We start from the raw sequence: 19165 nt of genomic DNA, 5'->3' as shown, positions 1-19165 counted from the left end.
GACAATAAATAGACAAATGTCATAATGATCAACAGTTACTCAAAATAGTAAAATGTTGACAAAACAAAATGAGTAAATATTATAAATAATAAAACCACTAAAATGGTAAAACACTACATGAAATCCAGACTAAATAGATGGGTTTTTAGTTTAGGTGTCATGCAAAAACAAATATAAAGCGTAAAAATAAATAATGATTATTATATTATTATTTATGATTCTGAATACTGTTTTTTTTTTTTTTTTTTTTAAACTAATTTACGATTACGAAAATTAGGAATGAGGTGAGGAAAATGTAAAGTGGAGCATGGGGAAAATAGAGGATAGATATTTAAATGTGTGAAGAAAATGAGGGAGTAAAAATGAAATGAGAAAGATTAAAAAAAAAAGAATTTATAAAATAAGCTTTATTCTATTTGATCAACTGATTGGTGGTAAAGAATAAAAAGATAAATATAAGGATTTATTTTTTAAATGATCTAATTAACAATAGTATTAACTGATGTATTTAGTTACAGTTTTGACATTTTTCACCTGATGACCTTTTACTACTTTTTATCAGTTCCGGGGCTCCACGGTAGTGCAGGATGCAGCTTGTAAAAAGAATGAAGAACTTATAGAAACATTGCAATGTTATGTTAACACACTGTTGATTTAAAGGATGAGTACTTTTTCAAAAAGCCAATCCAGAAAGCAGTGTGCAGAATACAGAATACAGATAAAGACTGTATTGGTGTTTCTATTAGGCTACACTCAGAAAGGAAACCAAAGCCAAGGTTTCAAATTGTCATTTTTTATTCATCAAATTCCAACAGACAGACAGAAAGAAACATAACTGTGGTAAACTGTACATCCTCCTCCTCCTTCTGTCTCTTTACATCCTCTCCTCCACTTCAGGCAGACGCTCTCTTCTTCTCTCTTCCTCTCTTCGGCTCTTCATACTTGTCCATTCTTGACCTTTCTCCACGCTCCTCTTCTTTACAGCTCCTCGGAGTGGAAAGCTGAAGGCCAGAGGAGAAAATGAGGTAAGTTCATCAATCCCAGTTACTGCAGGTGCAGATATTAAACCTCAAACTGCAGTTTCTTGGCTGATATTACCTAACAAGGAAAAAGTATTAAGCTGTTTGCATAACATAATTATTTTTTCTTCTGTCTTTCTGCTGTTGTTTTGGCCTTTAACCTCTCCCTCTGTAAATTAACTGCTTCTTATGTTTATAACTCTGGCTAACATACAGTAACTCTCTGCTCCTCAGTCTGAATGAGAGCATCAAGCAAATGTTGTTGAAGTTGTAACACTTTGTCTCTCTGTCCCTCCTCTACAGACACATTTCTAGTTCCCCCAAAATCAATCATCATTGCCTTTTTCCATCCGTCCTCAAGATGCTCTCGGACTTTCCCTCTTTCCTCCCATCACATAACTGCCACACCCATCCACACACCTGTTCCTCTTTCTCATTCCCTCGTCAGCCACTCTGCCAATATACCGGCCAACTTCCTTTGTTCTGTTATCAGATCGTCATAGTTGCAGCCCGTTTGTAGGAAAAGGCGTATGAATGCCATGTTAATGTGCGAGGCATTAAGCGTGCAGATTCAGCAACTGCATGGTTTATTTCTCACATTAAAATATTTTTTTCAGAAACACATTTTGATTAACTATTTTCGTGATATAAGAGAAGAAAGTTTCCAAAAGAGCCGACATGTTGGTTCTGGTTTGAAAGCTGGGAGCAGCAGCCCACGAGGGAAAGCGTTCGTCCAATCAGGTGCCTTGTGTCTAGTGGCAGCCCATCAAGTGTCCAATGCTGGGAAGTGAGGCGATCCCTCGCGATAAAAAAACGCCACTGTGGACATGTACCATAAGAGCTAGTGATATAGAATAAAAAGCGAGAAAGACCACTTTTGGCGGGCGGGCAGTGAGGTGGATGGGTCCAACAAACACAGGACATTCAACCAGGAGACTGGTGTTTTGTTTTGTAAGTTATGTTAGTGATGTTTGTGACATGTTTTCCATACTTATGTTATGTTGTTTCCGTACGTATTTTACGTAGTTTGCGTACTTATTTCATGCCCAACCGAGACTTTCTTTCTAAATCAAACTAACTAGTGGTTTTGTTGTCTAAACCTAACCGTGGACGTTACCAGAGTTTTCTTGCGTGGCGTACCAAATGACACACAAAAAGTCTAAAATGCGTCCTCATGACTTGAAGAATGTCCTTATAATGTCGTACTATTTATACGCCTTCCCATGAGACAGGGTTGATAGTTGCAATGCTGTGTTCTGTCTATCTGATACCTGCCGACATTTAGACTCTCAGGCAGAGAGTCCAAATGGTAGTAATTAGTTACAGGCAGTAAGCTAGTCACAATAAATCACTGAATTTCTTTCTGCTGCCTCCGACTCTCTGCATTTGGTTCAATCCCTTTTCTCCTGTGTACCGACCGTGACAGAAGAATTGGAAAATATAAAGCACTCCAGTTCAAGTTTTCACTACAGTTAATTAGCAGTATTTTTAATGGGCTGTTGGTTCTGATAATTGAATAAAGAAGATGAGACGGGAAGTTTATTTTATGCCTAATATATTTCCACAATTTAGCGGGTTAAAAGGGCGTCATATCCATTACAACTCTGTTAGTCAGTGAGTGATTACGTTCTGACAGCTCCATCATTGCTATTATCTGCATGACCTGGATTATCACGATGAGCGTATAGCTTCTCAATACATTTCCATGCTGATTAATAGTCTTTTTACGTCCAGAATATTAAAATGTTTCATTCATGATTTGGTGCATAGGTCCTGAATTAGAAGTTAGGTGGGATAAGCATCTTATTCAGGATATTAGTAATTAATCATCTTCGTCAATAAATGGTTAGTTAGTATGAGGTGATGTTTTCTTACATGTGATGGTTTCAGTTAGCTGGTGAATACCTTCCTCCTCCTCATCAGGAGCTACCAGACTGGCTGCAAAAGTCCATATCATCTCCAACCAATCAGTGCTCTCCTGAGCTGTGACATCAGCAGGGACCCCAGCAGGGCTGGATTTTATTGGACGGAAACCACCTAAATAGAATTAAAAAATAGAATAAAATAAAATAATTTGTAAAGCAGAGACGAGTGGGATATTGTGAAATATTTACAACAGATATTTGATCAAGTAAAACCGAACTTGAGAAAGTAAACGGGACTGGACAGAATATTAGGGACCCTAACTCAAAAACTAGTCTCAAAAACTACCATAGAGTTGAAATCACTTCATAGACCACACAATTTTAACAGAAAAATTAAGATGAATATTCATAGGAGTGCCATAAAAAATAACAAATCTGTAAAAGAATAAGGAAAAAATAAAGGGATACAAATAAATAAATAATATTATCTAAAGAATACTTGTTTTTTAATATACAGAATGTCTTTATCGATTTATTTGCAATAAATAAATAAATATATATTTTTAAAAATATATGAATTAATATATATATAGAAATAAATGAACAAATAAATGTGAAAATAAATGAAAATGCTTATAATTATTCTTCTATCTTTTGTTATTTGCCTTTATATTTCCACATTTATTTATTATTTTATTTATTTCTCTTTATATTTCCACATTTTTAATTTACTTATTTATTCTTTGTATCTATTTCTCTTTATATTTCCACATTTCTATTTATTCTATTATTTATTTTTCTTTCTAATTCCACATTTGTAATTTATTTATTTATTCTTTTTTTAATCTATTTGTCTTTATATTTCCCCAATTTTATTTATTCTTTTATTTATTTCTCTTTATATTTCCACTTTTAAAATGTACTTAGTTATTCTTTTATTTATTCCTCTTTATATTTCTGCATTTATTTTCTTATTCTTTTACAGATTCATTATTTTTTATGGTACTCCTATGACTCCATACATGATAAGCTTCACAAAGATAGTATAGTATTAAATAATGCATGTATACTGTATAAATAAAATGCATGTACAGGTGTTTGGAGCACACTACGGTGGTTCATTATATTATGGATACTGTAGGTCTCAGTTTGGTTGGAGCAGGTTGCCAGAGAGAGAAATATTGTTTAATATTTCTGTAGATATATTTAGATACAGTACTAAGGAGTGAATGTGATGTGTACGATGGTTCTCTGCTTGCCTCTAGCCCTCAAGCCTCTCTTAGCGATGGCAGAAGGAGGAGGGAGACCTGAGGGGGAGAGACACACAAACACAAGGTTAACAGAGACAGCATGACGGGAAGTGTAGAGTACAGGTTGAAGAGAGACCAGTGGCTCTTCTCATTTCTCAGTGTGTACATCCTCGATTCCTTTCCTTGCATCCTCCCCTGTGCACCCTTGCTCAAGCCTCCTCTCTCGTCCAGATGCCTTTTTAGGAATTGAGACATCCTTCGAGATGACACGCTGAGATCGATATCTGGGTCACAGGCAGGAGGACGGAGGAGAGAGGAACCGAGGAGGCACATAATAGAGAAATGAGAAGAAAAAAAGAAACAGAGAGGAGGAAAAAGGCACATGACAGAGAGAGAGAGAGAGAGAATCCATAAAAATAGATAAAGTCACACAGAAGATCAGCGGCATCACAGCCACATACAGCTTTAGATGTATTGTTTTGCTGCTATAATAGCCATCATGATAAAGAAGAAGAAATAAAAACACACACAAAACACACTTTTCCTCTTACAGAACATGTTAGGACTTCCTGTATGTCTCTGATGCAGAGGACATGCTGGGTGAGAACACAGCAAGAAACGGCAACCAAGGTTTCAACAGTTGTATCAGTGTTTCCACACTGTCCGTCCCAATATTGTATAGTATACTACTATATAAAGTAGTCTAGTGTCACTAAATAACTTTTGGACTGGCATGGAGATTATTAACAAACCCAAAAGTTCTTCCTATTAATGGCTTATGACTGATCTAAACAGCATTAATAAATGATTTATTAATTAGTAATAAAACTATTAACTACAACTTATAAACTATTTATAAAGGGTGAGTTATGAGAGAGTGGTGCCAACATATTGACTGATTCATTATTTTATATCTTTTTGGGAGTATTTTTTCTTCCACAGGTAATTTCATACACTTATTAGTGAACGCATGTGTAAATCGACACTGCTAGAGACGGGTAACGTCAGGGTTCAACATTTAACAAAGCTGGTAAATGTTTAGTTCCTAATGATGCAAAGGAGGCGTTTTAAAGCAAAGCTAGTCAATTACACCAACAGGTATTATAATTATATTCAGTTTTATTTTCCTACATTGACACTTCTTTTGCCATTCACAGCGGCTTTGTCCCAGCGGCCGCTCTCATTAGTTGATCTTTTTAATATTCCAGCTCTCCCAGGTGGAAGGAGCTTTGTGCCTGTTTGTTGCCCAGTGTGGAGGAGTCGTATAATGGATCCTCATAAACAGCTGATTAATGCGCTGACATTTCTTTGATTGGCACTCCAGACAGAGACACCGGGAACAGAAGGCTATAGCATCTCCCCCCCGCTAACTCTCCGTCGTCCTTTTACTGCGGTTACTTATTCATTCAGTCTCTCTTCCACTTTACCTTTCCACCCTCCCTGTCCTTCTTTGTTTCCCTCTATTTTCTGTCTCAGTCTTACTTTTATGTTCTCATCCTGTGTCTCTTTTTCGTCTGCCTACTTCTCTCTATCTTTAGTTTTCTAGTTTCTAGCCGCCACATCAAAATGATAAAGCAGAAAGAAAAGAGTTTAAAAATACAAATTGTGCCGCAGGGCTCTGAAAAACCTCTCAGAAGAAAAATAGAGTAAAGTAGCTGGAAGAGACGCATCTGAGCTGGATAAGTGTGAGGGAGCCGTAACCATCCCTTACCAAATACAGGTTTATTCGAGTGGGCTATTAGTATACTTATTTTAAACTCCAAATAAGGGAGTATACTTTCAGTTTACTTTTTATGTACGTAGCAGAGATATACCTAAGTATACTTAGGTTATACAGACAAGTATACAGAAAAATCAAAGTATACTTGGCTTATACTGACAAGTAAACAGTAAAGTCTAAGTATACTTGGCTTATACTGACAAGTAAACAGTAAAGTCTAAGTATACTTGGCTTATACTTAGAAGACGACAGGCTCCAGCTCGGCTCTGATTGGTTGTTTTCCTCCGGTCTGTGTAATCCTGCAGATGCCATTAGGAGCACCGGAGGACACAGAGGAACATGATTTCTTTCAGATTACCTGTCTGAAGCACTACTGTCAGATATAGTGACCGTTTTATAAAAATAACTTTTTAAAATTATATTTGCTCCAATTCTACCTACTGCAGCATTAATGTTTTCTCAAGTGACAGCCAGTCAGAAACCCCTTTTATGTCAAATTTCATATCTCACTAATTTATGAAAATATAATAATTTCACAAATGTTTTCTTTTTCTCAAAGAAATTTAAATTATATTTATTTTTAGCCCAGAACAAGGTGTCCCAACCAACTCGAAGAGGGAGAATTTTGGGAAGAACTCCGCGTACATTTAACAAAATTGTTCCTTCCATGTTTGAGTTGGGCTCTAAAGAACTTGATAAATTGTTAGCAGACACCTATTTCTGTTCAGGGATCAAATCATTTTCATTACTCTCTGTAATAAGGAAGGTCATTTGGTGTTGATACAAAAGTGTCCCAACCGACCCCGCTCTCCCCTACTCTGCGGTATTTTCTATAGCCTACAGTATGTCTATGCAAGTGTGTGTGTCTCTGTCTCCCAAATTTCTATATCTGTATCCTTCTCTGATGTTACTTTGGCTATTCTCTCTCCACACACACACACTATCTCTGCTCTTTCCCGACAGGGAGAATTGCATTTCTTCTTTATTGTCCGAGAAAGTCTCCTTGCTGTTTCATTTACACACACTGGCCTTTATTGAAATGTCATGATGGGAGAAAAGCCTTGTGATTAAAAATGCAGCCCAGCATTTCATCATTGTCAACTTGCAAATATTTGCTTCAGAAAATGGAAGATAACTGCAACGTACAGGGGACGCTTTGCTTTTCATGGGCATTTCCTTGCTATCCTTAACCCTGCATGGGAGAAACATTTCCTTGACTTAGAGGAAGGATTTGCAACTTTTATTGATATTTCAGATTGAAATATATTAAATATTTAGCCACATGACTTGAACATATTTTTCAATGTCAGCCGCCACAAGAAAATGAATCTGCAACATTGCACAAATGATTGAACTTAAAATCAGAACAGGCCGACAGATTTACTGTTGTCATTAGACACAATAGTCGTAACCCAATACCTAGATGTCTATTTTAAGCCTGCGTATCTGTCTTAGTCATTGAGGACTGTTGGCAGGTCCACAGGAAACACAGATATAACCTACATGCAATTCCACACTAGTAACACAGGCACACATTTTGAGTTGTCATGCACCTGAAGACAGGGATACAGAGACTGGTGACAAATTAAAGAAAAACCTGAATAAATGAGTGAAATGTAACAAATGCAGATGGTTCCATACAGTTGCCAACTGTGCACCATATTGGAGATGTGTCAGTAGAAGAATAATGGTGTTCATCCCTCCAGTAGAGTTTCAGAGATTTATTACAAGTAGCACTGAAGTTGTTTTGAAGGGTTGTGGTTGCCAAACACCTTTCTAGACTAGACTGTTTTTCCTTTAATTTGTCATCTGTATCTGAGAGGCTTCATAAACAGTTTGCGTTTGATAGCAGACCAGAACAAGAATACATTCTATTAAGCAAATAAGTTAACTAAAGTTTTATGTTAGGAAACGGTGCTCAAAAGGTAAATCAACCCTGACCACTTAAGCTAGTAAGCTAGTCACACATATTCCCAAGGTCAAAAATGACCTTCAATGTTCAAAACCGTGAATTACTTAAAGACTCAGTTCACCCAAATATCTCTTTTCGGAGATAATGTCCCAATTAAAATGGGGAAAGTTTGCGGCAATTATATCTGCGCAAATTTTCTTCAAGTTAAATTTTGGTGATTTTTGACTTGCGACTCTACACCGTTGACCAACAGAAAGTCATCTTGACACTGCTAACCTTCGACAGAATGGAGAGCTGGAGAGTCCAAAATGGAGAAAGCTATCGTATAGCTTATTATCTGTGGTGCACAAAAGGGAAATAGTTTGCACTTGCTAACTTATTGTTCCGTTAGCGACTGAGCTAACAAGCTTGCTAACGGACAGTAAGTTAGCAAATTGACAGCTGGTGGACAACACTTGCTGGTGGAAAGTTTCAACCATAAAGTGTATAAAGATGGACGACATGACAGCCAAAACATCTGGAACGCCCCCTGGTGGCTGGCTGCAGTATAGGTCATAAATTCCGCCCCTTCCATGTTGGCAGATGGGACATGGGCCAACATGGAAGTCAAAATACACATCCAATACATTTTTCCCCAAGCTGATTTCTGTCATTTTAGGTAGTTCTTATCACGCTGATTCATGTTCAAGTGTTAATTTTTCTGACAAGTTTGGTTTTAATTAGTTATTTGAAGCTATAAAAAGGGAGGAAGACATCATGATTGACAGCTGTGAGTCTCTCTCGCTGACAATCTGCGGCTGTGACTTTGGCTCCAAATGACCCCCCGTATCCGGGATATTTTTGCTTTACTTTTGTACAGTGGGAGGAAGTGGAGATGTGCTGTCCATCTTTATATATAAATAGTCTATGATTTCAATGAGTTTTTTTTTGCAGTGATTTAGAGTTGATTTACCCTTTAAAATGTTCCATACAGAGTCTCACATTTTGAAATACTGGACTCTAGACATGGATCATGTATATCTTGATTATCTCTGGTCTGTCACAGCAACGCTATAGTACAAGCAAGCCATGCAGTCAAACTGTTAGTGGTTTTGCTGTGGTTGTTTTTACCAGGAGATAAACACACGGGGTCGTCACAGTATGATGTGTACTCTTTGGATGGGATGGCAGGTGATTGACAGCATGAGGATGGAGGAGAGGTGAAGGGGTTGAAGGAAGGAGGAGAGGAGTTAAAGATGTGTTGATGTGATGTGTGAGGCAGGACTATCCTCACACCGTAGGATAGTCCAAATACATGGTGATGTGTGGTAGTGGTGGGAGTGATAAGGAGCAGATATGAGGTAGAATTGATAGAAAGGTCATTATCACAGGAAACGAGCTGCACATTGCACGTTCACCTGTGACAAAATCAAAGGGATTGATTTCCTGTTGTGTGGTTGGGAGAATCGGAGACGGTTTGACCTTTGTGGGTCATTTCTATTTAGATCACTGTAGTGCATGCTAATGCTTCACCATTATGCATATGTGATTATGGTAATGCTGTATTTTACAGGCCCATTATACCTGAATAATTTCCCTCATTTCTAAGAAGTCTTCTGAAAAGAGCAGTGCAATGTGTTACTAAATGTAGGGAAAGTAGGAATGTCCTTGAAAGAAAAGTTGAATTTAAACCAGAATAAATATTAATTTATTATTGAAAACTTGTAAGTTGATTGCTTGCCTGCATATTTAGCTGACATAAATAGTAGTTTCTATTTTTTTAATTAGTGCTAGATAACAGTTCTTTCCCTGGAAACGTCTTGTAATCTATTAGAAAATCATTTGGAAGTTACGGACCTGTAAAATAAAGCGTTACCAAATAGGAAAAGTGCAAAATACTTGGAGCTGAGGTGAAACTACAACCTATCATTCTTTCGCACAATTTAAAATGTCCACATCAACATTAATATTCTATGGTTTAAATGCAATGAACAAGTTAACCTTGAAAATGTAAACATACGCACTAATTCAATTAAAGCAATATCTCATCTGTTCACATTGTCATTGGAATATGCAGAATTAATCTCATTACAGTCCTTTAGTCTGGCAATTTAAAGAAATAGTTTGACATTTGGGAAATACACTCATTCGGTTTGTTGCACAGAGCTAGAAGAGAAGATTGAAACTACTCTCATGTCTGTACACTTTAGAGTGCTCCAGGGATGACATATTTTTGTAGGCCAATCAGGAAGTTAGCATCGCCCCGGTTCCCTCAACAAAAACCCAATGGGATTTTTCCATTGGTTTTTGGATTATTGCAGAAAATAAGCTTTGTGGCAAACGCACGTTTATGATACTTACACGTTTTGTTCAGCAAGATAATCTTCACAAATGAACACCACTTCTATGATTTTTTCTGAAGCATGAATGCAATTGCCAGGAGTAAAAAGCTGATGTTAGGCTATAAATGAACTACACCACGGTCGCATGAGCGCGAGTACACATAATGAGGCTGTAAAAGCTGACGACGAGTTGGCGTGATGACGTTCAGTAGTCTCCTTTAGAGTGAATTAAGCGTACAGTATTTCCCAAAAGGAGTATAATCACATCAATGTGGCAACGTTTTTTTTTGTTCAGTGTTTAGATTTCTGGGGTAGTTAACAACCCAGATTTTTTGTTTACCAAAAACAAAACAACACGCTGAAGAGTGCGGCCCAGTTGTTCTCTCTTGATTTCTCCTGTTACGCTGCAATCAGACATTTCTCATTATCTCAAGATATAACTTAATGGGTGAGCAGAGCCTTGTAAGCCTGATCACGGTCCCAGTGAATAGGCGGAAAATGTTTGAAGGAGATCTTGAATGCTGCATTTGCTTGAATCAATCAGTAACATAGTTGCGTTCGCAGGGAAATTCATTTTCTGTTATCTCACGACAATGAAGTAAGTTAAGTGTGATCACAGAAAACGAAATCTGATCACTCGAGACAATTAAGTTATGAGCTGAAGATAATAGGATTAGAAATAGATGAGGAAACAAAGCTGCTCTCAGTTTCTGTAGTGCAGCAGGCAATGTATAGAATTTAAAGAAGTATGTTAACTAGAAGAAATCATAACTTTAAATCAAATAACTACATGTTTTATTCAAAATAACGACTCCCCGTGACTTATTAGTATGCGTGTTAACAACAGGAAGTGCCCTTTCAATCCATTCTACCAGTGTATGACATTTAAGTGAAGATGAGAGAGTATGTACACAGCTGTATTACTACACTGGTACATAAACTAATTGATGTTAGAGTCTATAGGTGAAGATGTGAGTGTGAGAAAATGCACTACTCAAAACTGTTTGTCATTTTCAATACATCTGTCAAATGAAGGGAAACACTCAACACACCATGTTGTCGGAGTGGCACAGATGTTGAGACATCATTATAAACGTGTGCTGAAAAGAAAAAATGAGATGGTGTGTGTGTGTGTGTCCCAAGTCGACACATGGACATTGAAAATGATGACCTTCATGAGAGCACGTCCACTTTTGAAGTCTGCTTCAAAAATGTCTGACAGGTTGTTCGGATGAAATATGGATGTGTAAATTATATGTGAAAAATGGGTAAATGTACGAGTTGAAGGAAAGTGTCATAATAAAACATTACAAGCACATTACAAGCACATTATAATCACATTATGATGGAATTATAGTCATTGTTGAATAGCACTAACAATCTATTAAAATAATGATAAAAAGCAAATAATCAACAAAGACTCGTGTTACCTGTAAGAGTATTATAGTCGAGCAGATCAAAGAGAACGATGGCGACTCCCGACCACGTGAGGATCAGTGCCACAATCAGCAGCCAGGCCATTGGTGAACTGAAGGTCTGAATGACATCATCCAAAATTGTCTTCTGATTGGTCCGTGCTGGAGGGACCGCCTCCCCGCCGTTGGCTTGACTGCTCATTGGTGAAGAGAGCTGAGTACAGGAAGAGGGGGCGGAGCAGAGAAAGAGAGAAGTTTTGAAAGGGCAACGGCCAATGAGGAAACTCCAACACTCGGCTGACCAATCACGTAACTTCATCACTCAGTGACAGACTTTTGCATTTGTAGGGCTGGCCCTCTGCGGTCCAGCCAAAAACTGTAGAGTTGACAGGAACTGCAGAGTCACATACAAGTAGCAGCTGGATGTCATGAGAAGACATAATAATGACACATTACAAGGACATTCCTGCTTTTAGCGTGTCATTTGTATGCCGCTTTTCATGTGTCATATGTACGCCACGCAAAAAAACTATGGTAATGTCTGCAGTTAGGTTTAGGCAACAAAACCACTTAGTTAGGTTTAGGAAAAATGTCATGGTTGCGCTTAAAATAAGTATGTAAACTAACGAAAATACGTACGGAAACAATGTAACATAATTTAAAAAACACGTGACAAACATCAGTAACGTAACTTACAAAACAAACCACCGGTCTCCTGGTTGAAAAGTCCTGTGTTTGTTGGACCCATAGACCTCCCCACCCACCGGACATAAACAGGCGTTCTCACTTTTTATTCTACGTCACTAGCTCTGAACGTAGCGTAGTTACGCGGCTGCGTTTACACTGCAGTCAATACAGACTACATGGTGTAATGACAGGCTGAAAACAAAGACGGCGTTCTTATTGCATGCTAAATGCCTTGCAAATTACATCATTCAAACGCCTTTTCGTGTGACGGGGCTGCAAGTAGTTATTTGATCCATTATTGATATAAAATATTGATAAGGCACTTTAAAATGTTGGGAGTGTGTACTCTTGAAATCAGCTTTTCACCATATGCCTTTTAACTTTGATCGTCATTTTGTCCCTGTTATCCAAGAAACAATATACAGTAGATCCCACACCTTTTTTTTTTTTTTTGCCGAGACTATAGTTTTCTAAGTTCTCTAAAATTGCTGATGTCACTATTAAAATTGTCAGCATCTATAAATATCTATAGGCATTAGAGGGAAATTCAATTAGCATCTGATTTAGAGGATTATGATTAAAAAGAGATGTGCAGCAACAAATTGTCTGGCTTTGGTGGTAGATTCCTGTTCCACAAGGACACATGGAAAGACAATTGGCATCAAACGTGTTGCAAATTTTCTAAATAAACTACAGAAAACCTTAGAAATATTGTGGGGGTGGAAGGTCCACTTTGCCTTGAGGCCTTTGGTATCAAAACACAGGGTTACATATGTCTTGATACTGGCATCTTCCCACCATGAATTCACCACTGAGTCCAATTTGTGTAACTTTAATCTGTGCTTGATTTGAATAATATCTACATTGGCAAGTCTGCGGCATTCATTTTACCATTTCTTTTGATTAATACACACAGCAGCTGTTTATTCACATGGATGTCAGTGAATCAGTGAGGATGAGGATGAGAGATATGAGGAGGAGAGACAGAGACTTCCCGAGGTGATGAGGAGATTAAATTCCATGAAAAACCTGCTCTACAAGACAAATTACTTCTCTAAAGAAAGTTTTCATCAATGTGCGGCAGCGGGGCCGTGCGCCATAACATGATTATGTGTCCGCGTTAGGTTGTTTGTGTTCATTATGCGGCGTGCTGCGATGAACGCCTGAGATGATTTATTTTTCCTTCTGTTTCTCTGCCTGCCTCTCATGCAGCTTATCTGTAAATATAAAGTGATAGCTACACAGTTGTGAAGATTTGAATTAAAATAAGGGCTGACTCTCTCGGAAGAAATATGCCCTTCTCAAGGTTATTAATGAGGCCCTGAAGGATGCAGATCCACGTGAGTCCTGCTGGTCCAACTGAGGCATTTGACACCATTCATTATGACAATCTCGTTGACACAATTAGGTGGCAGTTTGGTTCTCATCTTCACTGTCAATTAAAAGAAACTGAGTGTAGATTGGTTCCCCTCTCTCCTCATTATATTACATAGGTACCTCAAGGCACACTCCTGGCTTTTTCCTCAATATATATATCCTTCCACTTGAGTGAATTACCCATATTATAGTCTATTATGTAGCCGGTGCACTCAAACCCAGACAGCGTGCTCGACTGCACAAGGCTATTAAACAAGTATTCAAGCTTAATGCAAAAAAGCAAGAGCACTTTGGCATGGCCGGATTAACCTGTTGGGGGGCCCGAGGGCAAAACATCAATGTTGGGCCCCTATTAAACCCTCCATCCACCCACAGTCCGCCCTCTGTGCACGTATACCTCCAATCATAGACTGTACATAAAGATAGACGACATGACAGCTCCCCAAAAGTGAAGCCAAAACTTCTTGATCGCCCCCTGGTTGCTGGTTGCAGTATAGGTCATACATCCCGCCTCCTCCATGTTAGCAGATGGGCCAAACTAAAAAGTCAAAGTACACGTCAAATCAATTTCTCCCAAAGATGGTTTCTGTCTCTTTAGGTAGTTCTTATCATGCTGATGTGTGTTTACAAGGTGTTCACATTTAGTCCTCTAATGGCCCACAATGCAATGCACCAAGGAAACTCACATATGCAAAACATTTTTAAATATTGCAAATTGCGAAAGTTAGTCTTTTCTTTGTAAAGTTTAATCGGCAGAAGCTTTCCAAAGTCACAGTTTGATTGACGTCTGACAGCCCATGTACTGTATTGTATCACTTCCTGTTATCTATCTACTGAACAATGTGTATATGTGATCCAGGACGGTTGTATAATGTGAACAATTGATGTGTTTTGATTCAGTAGCTGGTCTCGGGCTGACCTTTCTGTTGCTGCATTCAGAAAAACAAACTACAAAATCAATTTAACATAATTCTGCCCACGCACACTCGAGTGTGCATTTGTGTGTGCGTGTGATTCAAGAAAGCTAACCATTGATCTGGTGAACAACAGCCGGCTTGTGTGTAATTTCAGAGGTAGAGCTTGAGAGTGCCGATGTTTGTGTGTGTGTGTGTATGTGATATAAAAGCTGACCATTGATCTAGTGAAGCCCTGGCAACGGCCGGTCAGGCCAACATATCGATCCACAGCAGCTAAAACAGTCACGATGTTACTATGACAAGAGGTCAGAGCAACAGCCTGAATGTCCTAAAGCGGAGAGAAGAGGATCATCCACGTCACCGATCTTCTTCAAAGCATCTAGTTACAGTAAAGTCCTCTTACACAGCCCATGCTTTATAGTTTCTGTCAAAGTGTGAGTCAGATTCTATAGCAAACATTTTTCCTTGCGGTACGTATGTGTCTGCCCTGATGACCCAGCCCACCTGTTGTCACCACCAAGTGTTGGAGCTGATCTTCACACACAAAGAGGGACGCCAACTGCTGCTGCTGCTGCTGCTGCGTCCTCTACACCAAAGGAATGAACAGAATTAGAAGGATGTGGGTGCAGGCTAGTAACTGTTGTTTGAGGGCAAATGAAAGGCGACAAAAGCACTGGGGAGAGTGTGAGTCATTAAATGCATCCCCCCTCGATACGAGTACACCAACCTAATGACAAATGGGAATGCTACTGCTTATAAAGTCATCTTGTTGGTATCAGTGATAGACTGTTTGAGTTTATGCTACTTTATACTTCTACTCCACCTCATTTCAGTGGTTTATCTGACAGCTAGAGTTACTGAGTTACTTTTCAGATTAAGATTTTACATTAAAAAACATTTGATAACCTTATAAAATACAACACATTATCTGTGTTTCCTTTCAGTTGTCAAGCGAATTTTAAGCAACCTTTTGAAATGTCGCAAAAAAAGTAATTCAAGTTATGACCTTTTTCGTCCGAATTTGTTGCACATTTGAAAAAAAATACAACCTCACGTTGTGTCAATCACGTTTACACACCATCTCTGAAACCTTCGTACGTCAACGTTTTCGTAACGGGTTCGATTTTCTGCTTTTTGCATCCGTCAAAAGGCAAAAGAGGGATGTTTGACAACCTTCCGTGCAAACGTCGTCATTCAAATTGGCATGATTAACATTCACTCCATCTTCCAGCACAAAGCACTTTAAAATAAAGAAATAAAAGAATACAGAGATGCAGTATTTAAAGATATACTGTATTGTGGCAGGTAATTGCAGAACAGCTTGGAATCAGGGATGGTTGCAAAACAAAGGATGTAGGAAAGATTAGACAGTAGTGATTGTGCTCTAGACAGCTAGACAATAGCATCTTACTTAAGTCATTCATCAACCCGCGTAATTAATTCAGTTTTGTCTTGCAATGCAAATTTTTGCAACAGATAGAATAACAAAACGCATCGGACTCAGTGTGCAAGGTTTCTGTGCGTTATATTTTTTAAAACGGATTTAAAAAATGAATACAAAAATCCGAACTTGGTGCGCAAAGACCTTTAGGCGCGTTTCCATCAACTGGGTTTGAGCAAATAAACTCAGCTACACCGTAGTTTGGTCAGACAGGCAAAAACCACCTCAAGAAAAACTTTTCCCGCAATTGAGGAAGTGTTATCGAATTGTTGTTTCCATACAGCTTTTCAAATGTGCATAGAAATGTGAGTAGGAACACGACTATTTTCATGGTTCAGATGTCTATAAATTGTGGATCACAGAGAGATTTCCCGTCTAAACTTCTCCGTTGGTTTCATCCAAATAAGTGTTTCTGTGCATGACCCTTTAGATTTATCTTATGACCCTGGTGAGGACCCTGACCCTTAGATTGGGAATCACTGGACTAAACTACAAATAAAGTCATTCAAACGAGGTCCACTTTGACCAGCTACAACAGTAAAATGCTGCTTAGACAATGATGCATCAATAATAATGTCATATATAATATAACAGGCACAACGGGAATTTTTTTTTTTTGCATTGTTGTATTGGTACTTTTTTCTTGAAGATAACAATACTTCTTCATTATTTGAGAGTACAAGATCAGCTTAGAGTAAAAGCACAGAAGCATGCGTTTTCATAACAGAATAAGCTGATAAAAGAATGAATTTGTAAAATAAACTCAGCATGTTCTGGTATGAGCTAAATGCAGCTTTTGTGTACAGAAAATGAAAGCAGTGATTTACATGTCAACCATTCCTCTGGGTTACATTTGAGCAATTACAGTATGGCACTGTCACAAGACGGCAAAAAGGAAAAAGAGAGAAAAAGGTAATTGATCATTAAAAGATCACATCAAAGCAAATATTTTCAAATGCAGTTGTTCCCAACCTGGGGGTCGGGACCCCCTAGGGATCCCAAGACACATCTTAGAAAAACCCCAGAGGGGGAAAGGAAAGAAAAAATATATCTTTTTATCTATGAAATACTGAATTCTTTCAACTCTTCAAGCTTTTAAAAATCCCTCACATTAAACAATTAGTCTTTGATTGAACTGCTCATAATTCACGCATTCACACATTAATCTGTGTTACGGCGGCAGAAGTACTATACATAATGCTTCATTTCAAAGGGTCACAAGCCAAAAAGGTTGGAAACCACCGGTTTAACAGGTGCGTAGGGGAATGAAGAGTGAACTGACAGTGTATGGGAGTTAACTCATCATTTAAACTTGTTTTGTTTATCTCTCGTGTACATTTTTGAGATGTTAGTAGTCACATATTTGATGTAACATTTGTAATATATCGGCAAGTGGCAATAGAGCAACAGGCTGCAGTGCAGCATTTAGTCCTGAAGGGGAAAAAATGGGATTTTAAGGTTTATTTCTCCCCACGAAGTTAAAAAGAAAAATCACAACGTGAAGATAAATTAATATGACTTTAGTAATGTGTATAGCACACTTCATCACCCAAGCTGGGAGCTAATAGCTGACATTGCACCTTGCATATATTATAGATTATAACACAAATGGTCATTAGTTTTGGCTTATTTGATATCATAACATTAAAAATTACTTAAAGGAACAGTGTGTAGGATATCTAGCGCTGAGGCTGCAGATTGCAACCAACTGAAGCCTCTCCCGTGTGCCGAGCGTGTTGGAGAGCTACGGCGGCCAATGCAAAAAACGCGATTGGCCCTCTCTAGAGCCAGCTGTTGTAAGAGTAGAGTGTGTACGTAGGAAGTGAGTGGTGAAGCAAGAGAGAGAGAGTGGCGGCGACAGGAGCAAGTAACGTTATCGACTCGTTTGTCCATTCTGGGCCACTTTAGAAACATGGCGGACCTCATGGAGTGGACCCGCTCCCTATGTAGATATAAACGCCTCATTCTACTGCAACAAAAACACAACAACTCTTATTTTCAGGTGATTATACACAAAAAAAACATACTTATTAATATTATATTCATTTCTGTCAATAGATCCTCTAATTGTTACACACTGCTCCTCGTTATCCACCTTATAAAGTTTGGAAGTATGCCCTGGTAGCAGCTAACCTTTAGTAGATCATTTAAATGGCAATAAGAAAGAATAACTGCATATGGACTTCCAGCATTCGGTAACGTCCGTATCAGATCATTATTATAAAGTTCAGCCAGAGTGACATGGATTTTTACAGTACCTTGGGCTTTGAGTTTGCTGGATGTACAGTGATAACCTTCAGTCCTTCAAAGGCTCTGGAAATGCACCGTTACCATAGAAACACGCATGTAACTCCTTCGTTAAATCCTCTTTGGCCCCAGCTGATTGTGAGAAAAAGACGCTCAAATCCAGCAGCAAAAAGGCGCACAGCAATCGTAGTTAAGCTGGATCACAGCAGGTCTAAAAATACACCCAAAACCTTCCCCACAGGAGAAAATGGAAGGAAATCCAGTATACAGTTCTGTGGATGTTTTTATTGTTCTTCTTAATTGCAAAGTTGTTCTTCAAGCTTTGTGTCCATGAAATTCTTGAGTTAAAGTTTCTTAGATTCAGTTTCCAGCTGGAGAGTGAGATAGAAAGAGAGAGAGAGAGCGATAGAGAGGAGCAGGGAGAAGGGGTTGACCTACTGAGAGTCACCCTGCCCTCTCTGAGAGTCCAAAATAGGAGAGGGGAGGGACAGTGGAGTGCAAGAAAACAGGGTGTAGGAGCAAAAGATCAAGGGATGGAGAGGAGAGTAAAGTGATAAAGGTCTAAAAGTCTCTTGTGATATGTGTCTTGGAAACCCAGAGCTTATTAATCATGTTATAATGATGGAGGCAGCTGATGTTTCATCAGTTTTCCTCCTCAGAGGCCCATTACTCCATCCCTGACCTCACCTGTCCACTGCAAAAAATACCAAGTCAATACCCTTACACCTGTAAAGTGACTGAAGAAGTGCTATCATTGATTTTGTTTCATTTATTGTACATTTTAATTGCGATTGGTGGATCCTCCAATAAAAACATCACCAGTAGTTTGAACACAACAGGACACCAAACTTATTCACTTTGTGCTCTTGACAACAACTTAAAAAATGAAGCACTCAGAACTTCTAAATCTCCCAACCATTCTTGCACTTCCTCCAGCGGAAAACATATTTCCTCCTAAGCACCCCGACTTGTCAAACAGAGGTCAATGTGAAGA

The 19165-nt window shown here is 38.5% G+C and overlaps 1 protein-coding gene across 4 annotated transcripts; it reads right to left on the bottom strand.

Moving 5' to 3' along the window:
- Window positions 1–250: 250 nt before the first annotated feature.
- Window positions 251–18629, bottom strand: LOC119477353 (triadin-like). 4 transcript variants are annotated; one of them, XM_037751404.1, is made up of 7 exons: window positions 18183–18629; window positions 14988–15069; window positions 11518–11716; window positions 11140–11187; window positions 4144–4191; window positions 2895–3056; window positions 251–1001 (listed from the first exon to the last, which is right to left on the bottom strand). In XM_037751404.1, the coding sequence occupies exons 3-7, from the start codon at window positions 11702–11704 to the stop codon at window positions 979–981; spliced, it is 468 nt and encodes a 155-aa protein (XP_037607332.1). In that variant the 5' UTR covers window positions 11705–11716; window positions 14988–15069; window positions 18183–18629; the 3' UTR covers window positions 251–978. The 4 variants fall into 4 exon arrangements, with proteins under 4 accessions (XP_037607332.1, XP_037607331.1, XP_037607333.1 ...); XM_037751403.1 differs by lacking the exon at window positions 14988–15069 and having other exon boundaries at window positions 18183–18622; XM_037751405.1 differs by lacking the exons at window positions 11140–11187; window positions 14988–15069 and adding an exon at window positions 8877–8918 and having other exon boundaries at window positions 18183–18612.
- Window positions 18630–19165: the final 536 nt, after the last annotated feature.

The sequence above is a fragment of the Sebastes umbrosus genome, chromosome 18, assembly GCF_015220745.1.
Source record: "Sebastes umbrosus isolate fSebUmb1 chromosome 18, fSebUmb1.pri, whole genome shotgun sequence".
NCBI classification, from domain to species: Eukaryota; Metazoa; Chordata; class Actinopteri; order Perciformes; family Sebastidae; genus Sebastes; species Sebastes umbrosus.
The sequence above is the reverse complement of the archived record's forward strand: the minus strand, read 5'-3'. Positions and strand labels throughout refer to the sequence as shown.

Bases quoted from the DNA above. Each gene is read 5' to 3' on its own strand.
- LOC119477353 (XM_037751404.1), bottom strand. From the start codon at position 11,704: ATGAGCAGTCAAGCCAACGGCGGGGAGGCGGTCCCTCCAGCACGGACC. The intron at 11,188-11,517 runs GTAACACGAGTC...TTTTCTTTTCAG, and splicing joins CGACTATAATACTCTTACAG to CACACGTTTATAATGATGTC. The intron at 1,002-2,894 runs GTAAGAAAACAT...TCTGGCCTTCAG, and splicing joins GCTAACTGAAACCATCACAT to CTTTCCACTCCGAGGAGCTG.